The sequence below is a fragment of the Nannospalax galili genome, unplaced genomic scaffold (genome assembly GCF_000622305.1).
Source record: "Nannospalax galili isolate Female #2095 unplaced genomic scaffold, S.galili_v1.0 scaffold1437, whole genome shotgun sequence".
NCBI classification, from domain to species: domain Eukaryota; kingdom Metazoa; phylum Chordata; class Mammalia; order Rodentia; family Spalacidae; genus Nannospalax; species Nannospalax galili.
In genome coordinates, this window is record NW_008341050.1 from 1,894,476 (window position 1) to 1,914,526 (window position 20,051).

Sequence of the window (20,051 nt, forward strand, 5' to 3'; positions counted from 1 at the left end):
ATATAGACCAGGCTGGACTTGATCTCACAGAGATCCACTGGCCTCTGCCTCCTGAGTGCTGGAATTAAAGGTGTGAGTCACTGTGCCCAACTCCTCCCACCAAACTTAATATACTCTTTAAATATATGCACATATATTTATAAGGCCTAAACAGTCTACTCTGTGTCTCCAAATATGCAAAAGTCCTTAGGAAAGGACTTTCTTTTTTATTGTTATTTTTATTTTATGTGTATGCATATATTGCCTGCATGTAGGTAAGTGCACCCTCGTCATGCAACACCAGCAGAGGATGGAAGAGGCTGTTGGATTGTCTGGAACTGGCGTTATGGATAGCTGTTAGCTCCATATGGGTGCTGGGATTTGAACCTGGGTCTTCTGTAAGACCAACCAGTGTTCTTAACTGCAGAGCTATGTCTCTAGCCCCCAGGAAAGGACTTTCTTTCTTTCTTTTTTTTTTTTTTTTTTGGTTTTTTTGAGACAGGGTCTCCCTGTAGCCCCAGCTGTCCTGGAACTCACTATGTAGACCAGGCTGGCCTTGAACTCACAGAGATCTGCCTGCCTCTGCCTCCTGAGTGCTGGGATTAAAGGCATGTGCCACCACGCCTGGCCGGAAAGGACTTTCTTAATAAGACTCCACTTGTTCAGGAAATAAGGCTAACAATCAACAAATGGGATCTAATGAAATTAAAAAGCTTCCACGCAGAAAAGGAAACTGTTAATCAAGAAAAGAGCCTACAGAACTGGAGAAACCTTTGCCAGCGATACATCTGACAGAGGGTTAGTATTTATAATATATAAAGACCTCAAATAACTAAACATCAACAAAACAAACAACCTAATAAAAACGAGTTATGAAATTGAACAGTTCTGAGAAGAAGAAATACAATTGTTTGATAAATGTCATAGAAAATATTTATTATCCTTAGCCATCAGGGAAATACAAATTAAAACTATTTTGAGGTTCTATAGCTGTTATCAAAAAATAACGACAAATACTTATGAGGCTATGGGTAAATGGGAACCCTATTCACTGTTGGTGGAACTGTAAAATGGTCCAGACACTATGGAAATCAGTGTGGAGATTTCTCAAAAAGCTAAAAATAGGGGGTTGGGGATTTAGCTCAGTGGTAGAGTATTTGCCTAACAAGCACAAGGCCCTGCCTGGGTTTGGTCCTCAGCTCCAAAAAAAAAGATAAAAATAGAACTTTCATATGACCCAGCTACACCACCCCTTGGCATATACCCCAAAGACTCTGTATCCTACTACGGAGATACTTGCTCATCAGGTTCATTGCTGCTCTATTCACAATAGCCAGGAAATGGAATCGGCTTTGATGTCCATCAACTGAAGACTGGATAATAAAAATGGCATATTTACACAATGGAATTTTATTCAGCTAAGAGAAAAATTATGAAATTTGTAGGAAAATGGATAGAATTGGAAAATACTATGGGAGTTAGGCAGCCCAGGCCTAGAAAGTCAAACACATGCTCTCTGTCCAGTATGTGGATCCTAGGTTTAAATTCTTAGATTAGTATGTTTAACTTGGCGTATCTCTAGAGGCCAGGAAGCTAGAAAGGGGCCATTAGAAGAGGAGGGAAAGAAAGGCCTTGACGGAGGGGGATAGAACAACATGATACGAGCACAGAGGAGGGGATGCCAGGAGTGAAAAGGTTTATGTGGGATGGGATGGAGGACAGGAGAGAGACGAGGGTGGGGGAAGGCTAACCAAAACCAAGGTGTATGGAGAAGCCATGTGGAAACCTAATATTTTGTAGCCTCATTCATTCTTTAAAATATTTAAGAATACAGTTTTAAAAAATTTGAATGGAGGTACCCTGCATGGTGGATAATACTCCTTCTAGAGGCCATGGGTTTTAAAATCCCAGCACCATGATAGGATACCTTCCTATGAGGTGTTTGTCAGGAAGGCCCCAGAGGCCTACAAAATGATACACACTGTTGTCATTATCCTTGGTTGCCCACCAGACCTAGATGGTCTGTGATGAGGATTTCACTGATGTGGTTTCTTTCAGCTCTCTACAACTTTGCAGAGGAGGAAAGGGAGGCCGAGAGACAAAAACTGGCCCAACCATGCACCTGTGGACAGGTAGAGCTGCCATCCAAACCCAGTACTTGTTAAACCTACAGCCTGTGTTTCTAAGTCCTGAGCTCGCCACCCCCAGGAATAGAATCTTTCTCCCTCCCTCTCCCCCTCCCCTTCACCCTCCCTTCCTCCCGTCTCACCCTTCTGGCTATGCGTGGGTTCTCTGGGTTGTCCTTCACAGACACGGTCAACTTGTACTCTGGGATCTGCTCACGGTCCAGGGGCCGGTTCACGGTGACGATCCCTGTCTGGGATGTGCCGAGCTGGTGAGCTGAGTCGCACCTTTCCCCACAGATGCCAGTGCTCTGCCCACAGTTTCAGGGTGGTTGGAGTTCCCTCCCCAAAGTGTCTGAGAGATGAGGGCCAAATGTGGGCACCAGGATCTTGCCAGGGTGAGGGTAACCCAGCGATGCCCAGATCTGGTTAACCTCAAAAGAAGGGATGTTGGAGAACCCTGAGTGCCAGCAGTCTGCAAACACTCCAAGAGGCCAAATGAGGACTTCGGGTGCACCTCAGTATGGCTCAAGCCACCCCAGAGGCTTAGGCTCTGTCTGTGCCCAGGACAAGCCTTGGGTGGGGTTGGAGGAGGGAGGCTGATGGGCACCAGAAATGGCTGTTCAAGAAAACTGAGAGACTACTGGTTAGAACTGGGCTTCTGCACCATGCACCACAGCCCAAGTCAATAGCATCGAATCAGGGAAACTGTGTGGTTGATGCAGGAGACCCCAGTGTCAATTAACTCAGTTATAAACAAATAACTGGCCAATTGATAAAGCTGTGGCCAATAAAGCTGCTTCTGCCTCTGTTCTGTTTAATTAACACCACTGGAACGCATTGCTGGCTGGAATTCCTAGAACTTTCTGTTTTATTTTAGTTTATTTTAGACAGGGTCTCTTATAGCATAGGCTGGCCTCAAACTCACTATATAGCTGAGGATGACCTTGAATTCCTGATCCTCCTGCCTCCACCTTCCAAGTGCTAGGATTACAGATGTGTCATCACCACAGTCAGTTTATTTTTTGAGACAGGTTCTTTTACTCTGAGTTCCAGGTTGGCCTTGAATTCAGTAATCCTCCTGTCTCAGCCTCCCAAAGGCCTGGGATTCAGGTGTATGTCATCACTCATGGGCTTCCTTAGAAATTGTTTGAACTGCTGCCGCCCAGGCTCTGGGCCCAGTTCCTTCTCTGGGATGAGAGAGCCTCTGTCCTAGCCTGAAATCTGGGGTTCCCCATTGAGCATTTATTTTTTTAGGGAGAATTTGGGGGCCCCAGGCAGGTCTCAGCCTACCGTGGCGTTGATGAAGAAGGCCCGCTCTCTGTTGCCTGCTGTGATGTTGAAGGTAAGAAGTGCGTTGCAGCCACTATCAGCATCATTAGCCAGGATGTGGGCAACGAAGCTGGAGACAGGGCTGTTCTCATTGATGGTGATATTCATGGGTAGGTTCAACAGCACAGGATCATTGTCGTTGATGTCCAGCACTCGGATCCCCACAAGCATCTGGGGCCAGGGAAGGGGGTGGGGGAAACCAGGGGTGGATGTGACCATGGAGGAGGAAGAGGAGGAGGGGACAGAAGACAGCAAAGATATCAAGAGAGGGAAGTTTGAAAAGAGGAAGATTAAGAAAAGATCAAACCGGTGAGGATGAAGAGGAAGAGGAGGGGAATGAAGGAGGTAAAGGGAGGGGGGAGGGGGAGAGGAGGAGGGGGAGCCAAGTGACAGTCCTGGGCCAGGAGCAGAGGCCTCCAGGAGACAACCTCTTGTGAGGGTGCTGTGCAGTGACCCAAGTTACTCCATTTTTCCCATAGCAGCTATTTCAACAGTGACTTCTGTTCCATTTATGAAAAATACCCAGAAGGGGGGAAACCTTGAGTCCCAAGAAAATGGCCTAACCATAAAACTGAGAAATATGTTGATCTGGGACATCCTGCATCCAGCTAACTTCCTTGCTCTGCAATTTCAGGTCACCTTGACATGTAGTATGAGACCACCCTGCTATTCAGTGACCATCTGGTAACTGCTGATTTTGACTTCTGTTACAATGCTTGTTATGGCTAGGTAGTTGACTAATTTTAAAATTGCCGAGTTGTACACTTGCCTCGCTTGCCCACACAGTAACAGACTGTTGATTGATAATTCAAATTCTGCTGTGTTGTACAAACCTGATTGGCTCACAGATGTTCTGTTTAAACTATGCTTTCTGTAATCCTATAAAAAACCCTAAATCATTAATATTCGGGGGCTGCTTCTATTCCCGAGATAGAAAGGCCACTGGTCATAATAAAATATTACCTTGCTACTTTCTACTGAAATGGTGTTGGTGATTGTGTGCGAACTCCACCCTGCAACATGCAGGAAGTACCCTGGAAAGCTAGAGCCCCCAGGGATGAGCCTGAAAGACACCTATAGTCTCTCTGGGCTAAAGGTGACAGTGCTTGCCAGAGTCTTCAGGGAGTATCAAGGTATGCCATGGAACTGGGCTGGACTCACCGTGGAGCTGAGTGGGGGCAACCCCCTGTCCCGAGCACAGATGGTCAGATTGTAGAAGGCGATGGTTTCCCGGTCCAGCTCTATGTCCTTTCGGACTCGCAGCACACCCTCTACAGGAGAGATCACAAACTCTCCTGGGAGCCACCAGGAGGGGCTGGAGTTAGTTGGCAATGGCTGAGGGAGCCCAGCCTTCCCTTCCTCCAGCCAGTCTTCAGGAGGGCTAAGAGCCAAGGAAGCAAGTGCCATGCTCAGCCTCAGCCCCTCATGGGCACGGTGGGAGAGCAGTCCTGACCTCCCCATGTATATATAATTCCCTCCCCTCTAGGCCTTGAGGGAGCCAGAGACCACCCCAAGTGTAACTGCTGTGTTGCAAAAGGGGGTGGGGTGGGAGTTCTTTGTTTGTGGTTTTTTTCCTTGTGAGACAGTTTCATATGGCCCTGGCTGATCTTGAACTCCTAACCCCTCTATCTCCACATCCCAAGAGCTGGGATTCCAGGTGTGTGCTATCACATCTGGCTTGTGGCTGTTTATTGTGTGTTCCTACACAATAAACATCTTGACCACTGGTGTTCAGAAACTTATTAACAAAGCTATCATGCCCTTTGGAAAGCATGATCTTGAGGTGGGCTAGATTGGTAGAGGAAGCAAACTACATGGCATCTGGAGGCTGAGGCAACCCGCAGGGCCATGTGACAGTCAGATAGCATTCCACTGTGTGAAGACACAAGACGCCCCCAAGTGGGCTGCCACCACTGTGACCAAAGGAGAGGACTGTGAACTGCCCTTTGCTTTGTGCTGATGACATCATCAGCCTTGTGGAACTAGCTGTTCTCATCATGCATCAGATGTCATGTGCCACTGGAAAGCCTCATATAAGGTCAAACAAAAGGGAATAAATTATATTCTAGAAAAATCCTGGCCCATTCCTGGGATTCTCTGTCTTTTCCCCAATCCGAACACAGAAATGATACAAACTCCCCAGAGAGGGGACCCCTCTCTCCAGAAGCCTATACTTCCCCGTAACAAAACTTCCTCTCTTGGTGCTGGGGAGATGGTTCAGAGGTTAAATCACTGGCTGCTCTTGCAAAGGGCCCAGGTTTGGTACCCAGCACCCACAGGCAGTTCACAATCATCTGTAAATTTCAGTTCCAGTGGGTCAAATACCCTCTTTTGGCCTCCGTGGGCACCAGGCATGCACATGGTACACATACATACATGTAGGTGAAACACTCATACACGTACATAAAAATCTTAAATTCTTCCCAATTCCTTTGTCTCAGTTCTCAGTTCTTTTTCTGATGGTGCACTAGGCAGAGATCTCAGTCTGCTCTGTCTCTAAGGTCTCCCTAGCCTCCCACTTCTAAACAGGGAGACTAGACAGCACATTAGGACCACGTCTGCCATAAAGGGTTGCCGTCACCATGCGCTCTAGGCAGCCCCTTGGCGGGATGAGGGGCCCTGTTCAGTCTCTGGAGCCCGGCTGGAACAGGAACAAGGGTGGGACCTCCCAGGCCTGCTATAACCCTAATTTCCTTCCCTAAGGCTTCCTGGCTCAGACCTCTAGGCCTGGCTGAGAGGCAAAGTGTCAGTGTCTAAAGTCAGAACCTCAGACTTTCACATTCTGACCTGCCCTGTTGGTCATGTTCTTAGGAAACCCTTAGGACCCACAGGAGGGCAGCTATCTGTCTCTACTTCCACAGCATGTTAATGGTAGAACCGAGCTTTGAGTCCAATGGAACTCGGGGGCTTTTTTGACAACACACCTCAGAGTTGATGGGGCAGAAGGTGTGGGAAGGAGGGGTGAGTATAGGGATGTGAGTGGTGAAAGAAGATGGAGGATCACGTGAGCAAGCCTCGGTGGAAAAGGTGCTGGGCAATCCATAAGAGCATGAGGAAGAGGGGGGTTACCTCACTGCTGCACAACCCTTCAGGAACTGAGTTGGGGATAAAGTCACCCTTTTCCCTTTCTCTTGAGACAGGGTCTCACTCTGTAGCCCAGGCTGGCTGGGAACTTGAGGTGATCATCCTGCCCTAACCTCTCAAGTGATAGAATATAAGTATGAGCCACCACATCTGGTTTCTCTTCCTCATCTAGTTGGGTGTCAGGCCCAGAGCGGGACACTGACTTCCTGAGACACACAGCACAGGGGCATGGCATCAGGCCCAAGCAACCCAGTGGCTTTTCTGTCTTTCATCCAGGGCACCATTCCATACCACAGCTTCTGCCACAACAGCCCCAGTGCCCATCTGCAGCTGGGATATCCCACCAGTTCTTCCGCTCCCAGGCTCCCTTTGGCTCCCCAGGCTCCTCCCTGCCTGGGACAAGGAGGCTGCAGGAACAGGATTTCTGGTGGAGGCTCCAAGGTCTCCAGAGCATGGGGATTCCCTTCCTAGGGGTTTCCCAGCCCTGTTGACACCCTGCCCTGTGCTGGTAGATGAATGCCCTCTCCATCCGCAAAGTCAGGGAAGACCCCCAACACCCTGGAAAGCTCGGGGAAGCAGGCCTGGGGTGAGAGCTCAATCCTGGTTAGGCATAACAAGCAGCCTCCTCAGTAACAGCAGAACTCCACCACACACCTGGGGACAAGAGGCCACAGCCTTCCATTCCAGTTGTATCTAGGCTACAGCCTGATTTTAAACCAAGTCTTGCCTTGATTGTTGCATCTTGAAAATGAGCTGACAGGTAGACATAGTCTCAGGATAGGCTAGTAATAAACAAAGCCTGACCCACAGCAGCTCTTGATATAGGAAGGGAATTCTGAAAGGGAGCCCAGGGCCGTCTCGGGGACTGGAAGCTTGTGGGGAGGATGAGGAGGTGGGTGTTGTACAGAGCTGCCCTCCAGGCCAGACAGAGGGCATCTTCCTGAGCTCAGCTGTGTCTGCTTGTAAAAAGTCATCACAGTTGGGCTTGTTGACTGTAGATATCCCCACACAGAAGGAAGGGTAGAGAGGACACTCCTCCCAACCCATAGTGGGCAACTGGGCCCTAACTGCACAAGACCTCGGGGGATGGCTAGAGAATCTAGGCCAGGGAAGACTAATGGAGAGGGGCTCCATTTATACAGCTATGGGGAACCAACATTCACGCTTGGATGAACACTCTTCAGTGCCCTGCCTTAGAGGGGAGGGCACACCCACACTCCTGTGAGTAACCCCTCACTCTGTAAGTAAGCCCAATAAATGCATTGGTTTCCCAGAGTGCACTTGGGTGGAATTGTACCTCAGATTGTTGTTGGGACTAAGGGAGGAGGGGTGGACCCCCAGAAGAAATTTTAGCAACAGTGAGAAGGGGTCCCAGGATGACCAGAAGGGGCAGTTGAAGGTCCTGGTGAGTCAGGGTGGGTGGGAGACGCCTAAGCTTGTGTGGCCTGTTTCCCTGGCTATTCTCTGTCTACATGGCTTGCTGGAGCTTGCCAGTGTGACGGTCCTGAGGTCAGAGTATGGCTGGTAGGCTCAAAGAGTTACAGAAAGACCCTGTCTCTGGTGCAAACTTGAGCGACAGAATGAAGAGAAGTTTGTCCAGCTTCGAGGGCTTTAAGGGGACTTGGCATTTACTGAGTGAGGTGGACATGAAAGGGGCACTGAGGAGGGGAGAGACATTACTAAGGTTTTAAGGAGTCCACTGGGGTTCCTGTGCTCAGAGCATTGTGGGGTGAAGAGATGGGAGCAGGGAAGTCAGGTGGGAGTCTAGCACAATCACGCTGGCTAGAGATAGGGAAGGCAGCTAGGACCAGGTACAGGAGCAGGCTCAGGCTGTGTGTTGGGAAGTGGCCTGGGCATGTCCCTTCATCTAATGAGTGAAAACAGGCCCCAGTCCCACAGGCCCTAGTGTCTTATTAGGTAATCCTTGCCTCTCTGGGCCTTTCTGTGCTGCTTCTGAGTCGGGGCAGTGCTCATACTCCCAAAGCTATCTTTGGGCTCTGAGTATTTGCTCTCCTTCTCTGACCAGGGCCAGCCTCAGGGGTCTCCCAGGCCTGTCTTCCTTTCTCTAGGATACCTCCTTAGGCCCCACCCCAGGGTCTCACTATGTAGCCCTGGCTGTCCTGGAACTCTCTATGTAGGCCAGGCTGGTCTTGAACTCAGAGAGACTGGCTTGGCTTGCCTTTGCCTCTGGATTACTAAAAATATGCACCACTATGCCCAACAGGGGCTCCAGATTCTTAAGGCTGATCCCCATAGTATGTGGATTTAACCTAGGAGGACTCTTTCCTTCAAAAGCCTGGGGCATGGAGTGGTCTCTGTTGTGCTGGGCACAGGTGTGGGTCCTAGACCCTGGGCTGGATATGTGAAGCAGGCCCCTTTCTTGGTGTGTGGGGGGGGCTTAGCTGCTACCCCTCCCCCCAACTCTTCAGCACCTGCTTCTTAGCCAGGCACTGGCATCCTCCAGCCTAGGACTAGAGACCTCATGTAATAAGAAACTTCTGCCTATGGGAGAGAAAGAGAAGCCAGGGGCAGGAGATGCTGGTTTGGAAGAAGAAGGCAGTATCTAGAGAGGAGAGTTCAGACCATGAAAAACTGTCAGGACAGTCAGCTGCTGCTACTCTGAACAGGAGGGCTCCAACCTGGCTCTCCAGAAGCAGGCTGTTTTTCCTTTCAGGGCCCTAACTGCTGGTCAGCCCAGGTTCTGTTTCTGCCTAGGCCCTTGTATTGCTTGCTTGTTCTGTGTGCATTTGTTTATGTTGTTTTGAGAGGCGGTCTCAAGTATCAAACTTCTTATGTAGTTGAGGCTGACCCACCATACATGGTTTATGTGGTTGTAGCCTTGTGCATACTAGACAAGCACCGTACCAACAAAGTCACACACCCAGCCCCATAGAGCTCATGCCTTGCAGTCTCCCCCACGCTGACAACTCACTCTTGCCTGGCTCAAGCCCCACCTCTCTTGCACTGGGGGGTCTACAAACATGCCCACCAGCATCTCATACCACAGCCCCTTTCCCTCCACCCCTGGCCCAGCAAGACCAGCCTTCCCCAATGCTCAGAATCACCCCTGACTGCCTTGCACACCCCATATACAGTAGAATGGTAGCCTGAGGAGGTGGCCTTTGGAATATTCGAGAGCCTTACCACCACCCTGGGCCCTAGCCACCCCATCTCCAGCCAGAGTCTTTGCTGTACCAGACTCTCATCTGGCTTTGCCACTCCCATTACTTCATCCCACAGTCTGCTATGAGCACAGGTACCAGAGGGGTCCCCTGAGAGCCCAAGTCAAGTCACGTCCCACCCCACGCCTGCTCAAAGCCCCCATGGAGTCCACGTCACTCAGTAAGCACTAAGTACTCTTAATGGTCTTCAAAGTCAGACAGCATCTCTTCTCATCTTGCTCATGTTAATGTCAGACACTGGCTTTTTGCAGTTCCTTGAGCCTACCAGGCATGCTCTGACCTCAGGACCTTTGTACTTGCTGCTTTCTCTGTAGGGGTTACTGTCTCCCAGCTATCCACCTGACTCATTTTTGTGTGTGTGTGTCCCTTCACACCTGGCACATGGCCAGCACATAGTAGGCACTCTTCAATAGTCATGGATCGATCAGTTAGATTTAGTGTCTGGGTTTCTTTTTAAGAATTGGAAGGCAGAGCTGGGCGTGGTGGTACACACCTTTAATCCCAGCACTTGGGAGGCAGAGGCAGGTAGATCTCTGTGAGTTCAAGGCCAGCCTAATCTACATAGTGAGTTCCAGGCCAGCTGGGGCACCCTGTCTCAAAAAAACAAACAAAAAACAAACAAACAAAGAAACAAACAAAAAAAAAAACCCAAAACAAAAACAAAACCAAAGAACTGGAAGGTAGGGCTGGATAGATGGCTCAGTGGTAAAGAACACTGTCTGCTCTTGCAGAGGACCTAGATTTGGTTCCTAGCACTTACATGGTGGCTAACAACCATCTGTAACTCCCAATCCAGGGGCTTCGATGTCCTCTTCTGGCCTCCTCGGGCATTGCATACATGTGAAGCACTTACATACACGCAGGCAAAACACTCATACAGATAAAATAAACCAAAAAATAGGATGACCTAGCACTCTTGGAACCATGTGGATGACTAGCAGCAGCCACAGACCTACCACTCCCTATTACTGTCTTTGGAAGGCCCCTTTTCCCACAGATACTCTTGATTCCCTCAGCCTTGGGGCTGGGATTCCTGCTCTAATGAGAGTGTTTTGAGAAGGTGGCTTCCCAGCCTCTGTCCTCTAACCCAGGACAGCTGCCATGACAGCTGTGCAGATTTTTGGTGGGTGATGCTAAGGTGTTCAGAGGAATCCCAGTGCTCCCTGAATGTGTGCCTGGAGTCCTAGGGTCATGGGGTACATGTAGTGAGGATGTTTGTCTTCCTGGAGACATTTCCTTCCCCAGATGGTCTGTAATCCCCCAGATGCCAGGACAGTCTCTATCACTGTGTGGAAAGGGTGGGAAATGATTCCCACCAGTATTTTATGGGTGGGTAACTGAGGCCCCACCCATAGTGTGGAGACCTCCCTCATCCCACTCCTGAGCAGGTAGAAAGGCCCCTGGGTCATACCCATCACACCGCCCAGTGTAGGCCCCACTCACCCAATGGGTCTCCACCCACGATGCTGTATTCCACCTGTCCGTTGGGGCCCGAGTCCCGGTCGTGGGCCAGGAAGGTCCACACTCTGGGCCCCGGCTGGCCCTCGGTGACATCAAATGGTCCTTCATAGTCCCGAGGGAAGGTGGGCACGTTGTCGTTGATGTCATTCACATTCACGAGCACCTGAGACAGCAGACAGCTTAGCCAGGGCTGGGCCCGGCTGCTGCAGGAGAATCAGCAACTGCACCTGTAAACCTGGTCTGGTGCCGGTGCTCCATGGGCTGAGGCAAGAATTGTGTAGTGTCATGGGGCAAGAGGGTACTTTAAGTTGTGCATGTAGGTGAGCTCTAAGTTTCCCTTTTTTTGTGGTGCTGGGGATTGAACCTATGGCCTTGCACATGGTAGGTAAGTATTCTACCACTGAACCACACCCTAGCCTTTTTTGACATAGTGTTTTTTCTATGTAGCTCAGACTGGCCTTGAACTTGCAATCCTCCTGCTTCTATTTCCTGTGTGTCTTCAAAAGTATAACAGATTAATGATACTCTTATGGTCTATTCATCCCTGCACTCTGTTCATCTCACATGGTCCCATGTGCTCCTCCTCCCATTCCCTGAAACAGCTTCCATTTTCCCTCTTTCATAGACAAGGAAGCTCAGGGAGGTTCAGTGACTTGCTCAGGGTCACACAGCCAGGGAGTGACAGAGCAAGAATGGGAACCACTGTTAGTTTGACTAGAAGGCATCCGTTTCCCATGAAGGGAAAGAAGACAGGTGTTTTCACAGAGAAGTTCAGTGACTGCTTCAGAAAGTCTGGGTGAGCTGCTGAGATGGATGAGAGCCCTTGAGTTGGCCTGTTTCCTCGAGACAATCTTTGCCTCCTCATCCCCTTTGGAGCCTCCTGGAACTTCCCTGCCCTTTCCCACCTCCACACTGGGGCTGTGTCCCACCTACGCACCGTGGTAGTAGAGGTGAGGCGGTGGGACAAGATAGGGCACTGGTCTGCGGCAGTGACGATGAGGGTATAGTGGCCATGACTGATCTCATAGTCCAGGTCTTTGACAGCAGAGATGACGCCCTGAGGGAAACAGAGAGGGAAAGGAGAGGGGATGATGGGTAATGGGCTTGGGACACCCTGTGATTGGACCTAGGAACAGACCTGGACAGACCCTGACATCCTAACCACAACTGCTATGTCTATGCCCATGGCAGATATCACTAATCCATCAAAGCACTGCTGAGGGCAGATGAAGCCTTATCAAGATTTTCACTCCCCATCACTGGGTAACCCATAGTTTCCTCCCAACTTCCATCTTTGCTCCTTGTGCCCATGATGTTACCAAGTTCCCCACCAAGCCCTGGAGAGGGTTTGTCCCCCTACTATACCCTGTTCTCAGATACTGACCGTGTGCCTGTTGATCCGGAAGGTGTTGATGATGTTGCCTGCCACAATGGCATAGGAGACGGTGCCGTTGGGCCCCTCATCTAGGTCCAGTGCTTGGATGGTGATGAGGCTGGCATTGACTGTGTCTGGGCCTTCATCCAGCACCACCTCATAATGTGGCTGCTGGAACACCGGAGCATTATCATTCTCATCCACGATGGTCACATACACATGGGTGGTCGCCTGGAGGGAAGAGATGGCCGGGCACCTTGGTCAGAGGGGCAGATGGATCGATGTGGATCCAGATGGCTGTTTTTTCTAGGCTGATCAGTGTGATCCAACCCAGAGAGGGAAAGACAGGAGACAGAGGGAAGTCACAGGCTAACAGAAGAAAGTGAAGAGGCTTTGTCAAGACCAAGCCAGGCAACTGTTTAGGGTCAGGATGGCACTTATATCCCCATTGCTATGTTTTATGCTCATGGTAGACATAACTAATCAATCACAACACTACTGAGGCTAGATGCAAGCCTGAGATCTTTGTCAGCACACTGACCTAGTAATTACAATTGGCATATGGAGCTGGGTGTGGTGGTACGTACTTGTAATTCCAGCACTTTGGAGGCAGAGGCAGGAGAACTGCTAGAAGTTCAAGGCCTACCTAGTCTATAGGAGACTGAAAGATCAATCAGGGTTACACCCTGTCTCAAACAAAAAACACCCCCTGCCCCACCAAAAAAAACAGGCACATGATGAACTCCAGTACCCTCCCCAACTCAGAGAGATGCCTGCTTCAGGGACTTACCTGAAGCCCTGTGATTGGTCAGTTTTAGCTGATACTTGGACCATCAGGCTATCAATAATTCTCAGCCAATCAGAGCTCAATAATCAGCACTCAAGAATGGACTACAGATAGCTGACTGGCTCTACACAAGCAGAGTAGAAAATGAAAAGGCAGCCTTGCTGGGTGCTGGCATTCCCCATCCCTTGACCCCTATTCTCTACCTGCTTCCACCTGGGAGACTGTTCCTTCCTGTCTGGCTTTCAGCATTGGCCAATAGGAGTCCCTGGCAGAAGAGAGGGAAGAGGAGGAGACAGAGGTGGGCAGGCTTCTTCTACCTCTACACCCTTCACAGCAGTTCTGTCCTGACTGTGTGTCTCCTGCTGGGACCCTTCATAACACCAGCTCTTTCTGGGGTCCAGTAATGTCCTCCCCTTTGTGAGGGTTAATATTGACATCAACTTAGAATCATCTAGGAGACAACCTATGGGCATGTCTGTAAGGGAGTTTCTAGATTAGGTTAATTGAAGTTGGAAGGCCCACTCTACGTATGGACAGCACCATCCCATGGGCTGTGGTCCTGGACTGAATAAAAAGGAGAAAGTGAGCTGAGCTGTGGCCTTTGTCTCTGCTTCCTGACTGGAGATCATGTGACCAGCTACCTCAATGTCCTGCTGTCATGACTTCCCACCATGATACTCTATTCCAGGAACTGTGAGCCAAAACAGATCCCTCCTTCCTTAGATTGCTTTTGTCACAGGAATGAGACAAGTAACATACACTCTTTTTCCCTAATGGCTGGTGCTGCCAGTGATGCCTGCCTGTGGCTGCTGGTCTCTAGGTGCCTTGCTAGCCCTCTTTAGAGAGTCCTTTCTCCAGGGGTTTGAGAGATAGCCCAGTGGTTAAGAGCACTGGCTGCTCTTACAGAGGACCCAGGTTCAGTTCCCAGAACCCATATGGTTGGTAGCTAACAACTATCCATAATTCCAGTTCCAAGGGCTCCAATGCCCTCTTCTGGCCTCTGTGGGCACTGCATGCATGTGGTGCACCTACATACACGCAGGCAAAACACTCATGCAAATAAAAATAAACAGATTTTTAAGGTCCCTCCTCCATTAAACTCTTTGGTCAAGCCTCATGTACCATTTGTTCCCACTGGGACCTTGGTTGAAACAAACCATCTGCGTATGAAACCATCTCAGTATGAAATGCCCCCATAGATTCACATGTTGAACACTTAGTCCCCAGATGAGGATGCTATTTTTGGAGGTGATGGAAACTTTGACAGATGAGGCCTAGCGGGAAAAAGTGGGTCACGATGGAGGGTCTGCCTTTGAAGATTATACCTGGTCCCTGTCCCTTCCCCTTGCACTGCTTTCCATCCACCATGAGGTAAGAAACCTCCTCCATCATATGCTCCCCCAGTCACAATGCTCAGCCCAAGCACATGAGCAAAGCATCCATGAGCAGGACCTTTTGAAACAGTGAGCCAAAATAAATCATTCTTCAAATTCTCTCAGATTTTTATTCATGTGTGTATGCATGCATGTGCATATGTGTAGAGGCCAGAGGTCAATGCCCAGTTTCTTCCCCAACCATTCACTATCTTATTTATGTTTTCATCAGTAAAACAAAGACACTCACTGATTGATTGATTCATTCATTCCATGGACTGAACCCAGGGCTTTGAATATTCTAAGCACATACTCTACTAATGAGTACATCAACAGCTCCAATAAACTTCTGTCTTTGAAATAACTTTTTTTTGGTCTTCTTGAGATGGGGTCTCCCTGTAGTCCCAGCTGGCCCGGAACTCACTATGTAGACCAGACTGGCCTCGAACTCAAAGAGATCCACCTGCCTCTGCCTCCCAAGTGCTGGGATTAAAGGCTAGAAATGACATTTTAAGGGGACAGCAAGATGGCTCAGCAGGTAAGTGTACTTACCACCAAACCAGATGATTTGAGTTCAATCACTAGGACCCACATGGTGGAAGAAGAGAATCTTCTCCCAGAACTTGTCCTCTGACCTCTACACATGCACACTGACATGCATACCCCCCAATGCAAATAAGTATAGCATTACAGAAAAAAAAAAAAGAAATCCCATTTTAACATTTAAAAACCCTGAAATTCTGGATTTGGTGCAATTTCAATGCACAAATAAGGAAATGGAAAATATCATTAAAGCTTTGCTTATTTTCATAAACCATTTATACCATAATTATATGACTGATTTATAGAAATCTGTGCTTAAAAACCTAAGACTGGGCTGATGGGATGGTTCAGCAGGTGAGGGCACTTGCTGCCAAGCCTGATGATTTGAATTTAATCCCTGGGATTAAAGAAAGAACCGAATCTGTCATGTCATCTGACCTCCATACTCACACTATGGTGCATGCATCACCCCCTAAATAAAAAACAAAAGTAATAAAAACCCTAAGACCTTGGACATATTTTCAGAAGCTGGAGATTTGAATCTTAATTGAAATACACCATTAGCAATACATTACCAAAAGTTGGATTAATTTCTATGATAATGAAAAAATACAAAACATACTTTACAGTTTTTACTTCTTTATATTTAAAATATAGGGTCATGAGGCTGGGACTGTAGTTCAATTATTAGCAGGCTTGCTTGGCATCAATGAAGCCAAGAGTTCAATTTTCATCTTAGTTTTTGAGATAGAGTCTCTTACTGAACCTGGAGTTCAGCAATTAGGCTAGAGAGCCCCAGGGACCCTTCTGTCTCTACTTCCCCAGTGCTGGGATTACAGGTGCATACCTCCATGTCCCACTTAAAATTTTATTTTTGTTTTATGTATACGGGTGTTTTGCTTGTGTGTATGTAATTGGATTATGTGCATGCAGTGCCTGCAGAGACCAGAGGAGGGCATTGGATCCTCTGGAACTGCAGTTACAGATAGCTGTTAGCCATCATGTGGGTGCTGGAAACTGAATCCATGTCCTCTGCAAAAGCAGCCAGTGCTCTTAACCGCTGAGCCCTCTTTCCAGCCCTAGCCCATGCTCTACTGTTTTTATGCGGTGTTTGGGAATTTGAACTCAGGTTCTTATGTTTCCATAGCAAGTACTTTAACCATCTGAGCCATCTCCCCAGGCCTCTCTCAGCAACAAAAAAATGTAATAAACACACCACCCATAGTGGCTACTGTGAAATAGTAGGGCCCAGACCCAAGAAGGCTGCCACTGCTCCTAGGATCGTAGCTCTGGATCTTGGGAACTGGGGCATTGGGCGTTTCCTAAGCAGGCCTGGCCTGTAGACTTGAGAGGAAGCTGTGTGATCTTGAGCACATGGCATCCCCCCTCTGGGCATCTTTTGTCTGTTACTAAAAGATCTGCCTTGACCCCTAATTATCATTAAGCCTAACTACCCGAGGAGGAGGAAAGAGAACTAACTCCCTGGAGTTGTTCTCTGACATCCATATGTATGCATGGCATGTGCACCCACACACATACTCCCAACAAATTAATTAAATTGTAAAAGAAAGATAACAAACACGCAAAGAGGGAACAGCATCATGCTAACATTTCTTGGCCTTTCTCCCTGGGGTGCTGGGCTAGCACTGAGTCTGGGAAAGGGCCTCAGCATTCTTCTCAAGAAAGAAATGGCTTCTTTCCTCCTCTGCCCTTTGCAGCGGAGGTGGGTTCTGCCCCTTTCCCTATAATGGGCTGTATGTGTATTACAATGATTGCCAGGGAAGGCTGCCATGCTTCCCTTGTGCTCTGGATTGTCCTGTGTGAGCTGTGAGTACTCACCCCACCACATACCTAGTAGCTCAGCTTGAGCCCCCAAGTCCCCTCAGCCACCACTGGGCAATAAGAACACTAGCTTCAGGGAAGTGATGGATCCACAGAAATGAACCTAACCATCATGCAAACTGCTGGGGCCAGAAGAGGGGCTCCAGCAGAGCTGCCCTTTGAATTCCTCTTGCTTTATACCAGGCTTGGATATGAATGGGGAAGGGGTCTGATCTCCTGTGGCTTCTGTACTGAGGAGGAAATCAAGCCCCCCTTGGCCTGGCCTGCCTTCCTCCAGCATCAAGGAAAGAGGGTTTGAGGCTGTTGGGCCAGGCCTACAACTTGGGCAATGCTTGCATCTTCCCCTGATGCAACCCCAGGATGCTCAGTGCTAGGGTGTGCCAGGGGAAGGAAGAGGAAGGGTGGGGGAGGTGGCCTGGGTCCACCATGGAAGGCCCACCTTACCTCTGCTGAGGATAACTGGGGTGGGACTAGGGTCTACTGTCTCTTATCCCAGTTGAGTTGGTCCCTACCCTGGTAGAAGAGAGCATATACTCTACCAAAAAGGGCTATTTGCCAGGTGGGGTCCCAAGGTCAGGGTTACACCCAGGGACCCAGATTGTCTTGGCAGCTTCTGGGGCTCTGATGCCAGGGCTGCTTGTTGGCTCTAGGCACAATGGACCAGTATTAGGTCACCTTATAACAGGACATACTATCCTTCTTTTGAGGTTGCCTTTCTTAAACTAGGAGCCAGAGTGGGGGCCCCTAAGAGCCTGTGACAGGTTGTCCATAATGCCCACAGTTCGTGGCTCCAGTCTGTCCACCACTCTTATTCCTGACTCTGACTGTCCTTTGACTTTCTGCTAGGTACTACTGGGAGCTCAAGATTCCTAAGGGAACAGGAACGTTCTGGCAGCATCAGATGGGCTGGCACAGCAGTGCCCTCCTCCCGTGAGTCTTGGTCCTTGTCACAGGCATGCCTGCCAGGTCACCTCTACCACTCCACTCAGATAGTCCCATGCTCAGGCCCTCCCAGGTCTGTCTCTCGGGTGACTATGCAGTAGACAGTCTATCCATGTGCAGGCCATATGTGTAAGGGACTCAGAATCACAGGGGGTGCTGGGTCTGGCAGTATAGGCCTGAAATCCCAGGTACTTTAGAAGCTGGGGCAGGAAGATAACAAATTCATGGTTAGCCTGGGCAATTTGGTAGAAATTTTAAAAGGGGTGGTGGATGCCAGTCGTGGTGGCGCATGCCTTTAATCCCAGCACTCGGGAGGCAGAGACAGGAGGATCTCTGTGAGTTCAAGGCCAGTCTGGTCTACATAGTGAGTTCAAGGACAGCTGGGGCTACAGGGAGACTCTGTCTCAAAAGACCAAAAAAAAAAAAAAAAAGGGTGGTGGTGGTGGTGGGATAGCTTAGTTATGGGGTACTTTCCTAGCAAGTGTGAAGCACTAGGTTCAATCCCCATACGAGGGGGAATGGAAAAGGATCATTAAGGGGCTGGGGATATAGCGCAGTCAATAGACTACAAACCTAGTATTCAGGAAGCCCTGGGTTTTATCCCCACAACTGCATAAACTGGTCATGGCAGTGCATGCCTGCAATGCCAAGCACTTAGGAAGTGGAGGTGGGAGGGCATTCAAGGTTATCCTTGGTTACACAGCAAGTTCAAGACTAGACTAGGCTACTTGAAAGCTTTTTCTAAAGAAAACTTCATTGGTGGCAGGCTGAGGTCCCCCAAACTCACTCAGGTTTGGGAGGGCAGAAGAACTCAGGCAAAGAGCTAACTGGTTGGTATCTTGGGCTTGGTGTGGTAGCCAAAGGAGATGAGGACAGAAAGGCTGGAGGGGCATCAAGGGAGGTCAGGCCTGCTGTGGAGGAAAGGCTATGGCACCATCAGGGCAGGGAGGAGAGCATGGGAATGTCTTCAGGGTAGGCACAGTGGTGCACACCTTGTGATCCCAGCATGCAGGAGGCCAAGATAGGAGAATATTGAGGTCAGCCTGGACTACATGACAATACCCTGTCTCAAAAAAAAGAAAAAATAAAAACCTATAAAACACTCAAAACCAAAACAAACCCACCCAACACTACCCTGTCTCAAAAACCCTCCAAACCCTTAAAACCAAAACAAAAAACTGACATAAATTAAACAACAAAAACCAAGCAAATAAAAACAAAAATGGGCACAGTAGTCTAATGAGACCTGTATAATGACAAAGCCAACTGACATGTCAAGGTGGATGGAGGAATGTCATGGGGTCCCACCTCAAGATAAAGAGCTACAGGCAATCAAAGGATGCTGGGGGAGGGAGAGTCAGTTTTCCCTAGGGGCTAGCTCCCTAAAAGTTATTTAATCCCAAATGGGCAGTCCAAAACACAGCTACACACAAGCACCACTAAATGGATTCAGTGCATTATATATATATATATATATATATATATATACACATATATGTATAATTGTATGTGTATGTAACTATGTATATAACAATATATGTATAATTGCATGTATATGTAAGAATAACAAAGAAGAGGACAAGAAACTGAAAGGGAGTAGGGGACATGGGAGGAGTTGGTGGAGGAGGGGGAGGGATGGAAATAATGCAAAGACAATACTCATATATGAAATTCTCAAAAATTAAAAAAATTAAAACAAAAGAATGGAATGAGTCTATGGCTATCTGGGTACCAGTAGGAGACATCTGGGCAGAGCCCTGCAGGAGGCAGGCTGAGGGGATCCCATGGGGCATATAACGGACGCTGCGTAGTGTGTTCTGACGTGGGGCTATCCTGGACCTGCTGTAGCTCTACACCTGTAGCATATGTGTTTGTGTGTAGGCACAGGTGTACCAGGGTCTTCCTGTCACTGAATGAGACAAACTCGAGTCAAACTCCCTCCTACTTTCTAAGCTCATTACCAATGCCAGAATTCATTCGTCCGTCTGTCCATCCATCCATCATAGCTAAGCCCTGAAGGTGTTGGAG

General features: G+C 48.7%; 1 protein-coding gene across 1 annotated transcript in view; it reads right to left on the reverse strand.

Moving 5' to 3' along the window:
- Positions 1-20,051, reverse strand: part of Cdh23 (cadherin related 23) — a 426,621-nt gene that overhangs the window by 29,609 nt on the left and 376,961 nt on the right. The window contains exons 38-43 of the mRNA XM_029565149.1: positions 12,546-12,767; positions 12,099-12,218; positions 11,144-11,324; positions 4,596-4,729; positions 3,396-3,605; positions 2,249-2,356 (exon numbers count right to left, since the gene is read on the reverse strand). Of these exons, the coding sequence (XP_029421009.1) occupies positions 2,249-2,356; positions 3,396-3,605; positions 4,596-4,729; positions 11,144-11,324; positions 12,099-12,218; positions 12,546-12,767 (975 nt within the window). The remainder of the gene's footprint in view (positions 1-2,248; positions 2,357-3,395; positions 3,606-4,595; positions 4,730-11,143; positions 11,325-12,098; positions 12,219-12,545; positions 12,768-20,051) is intronic.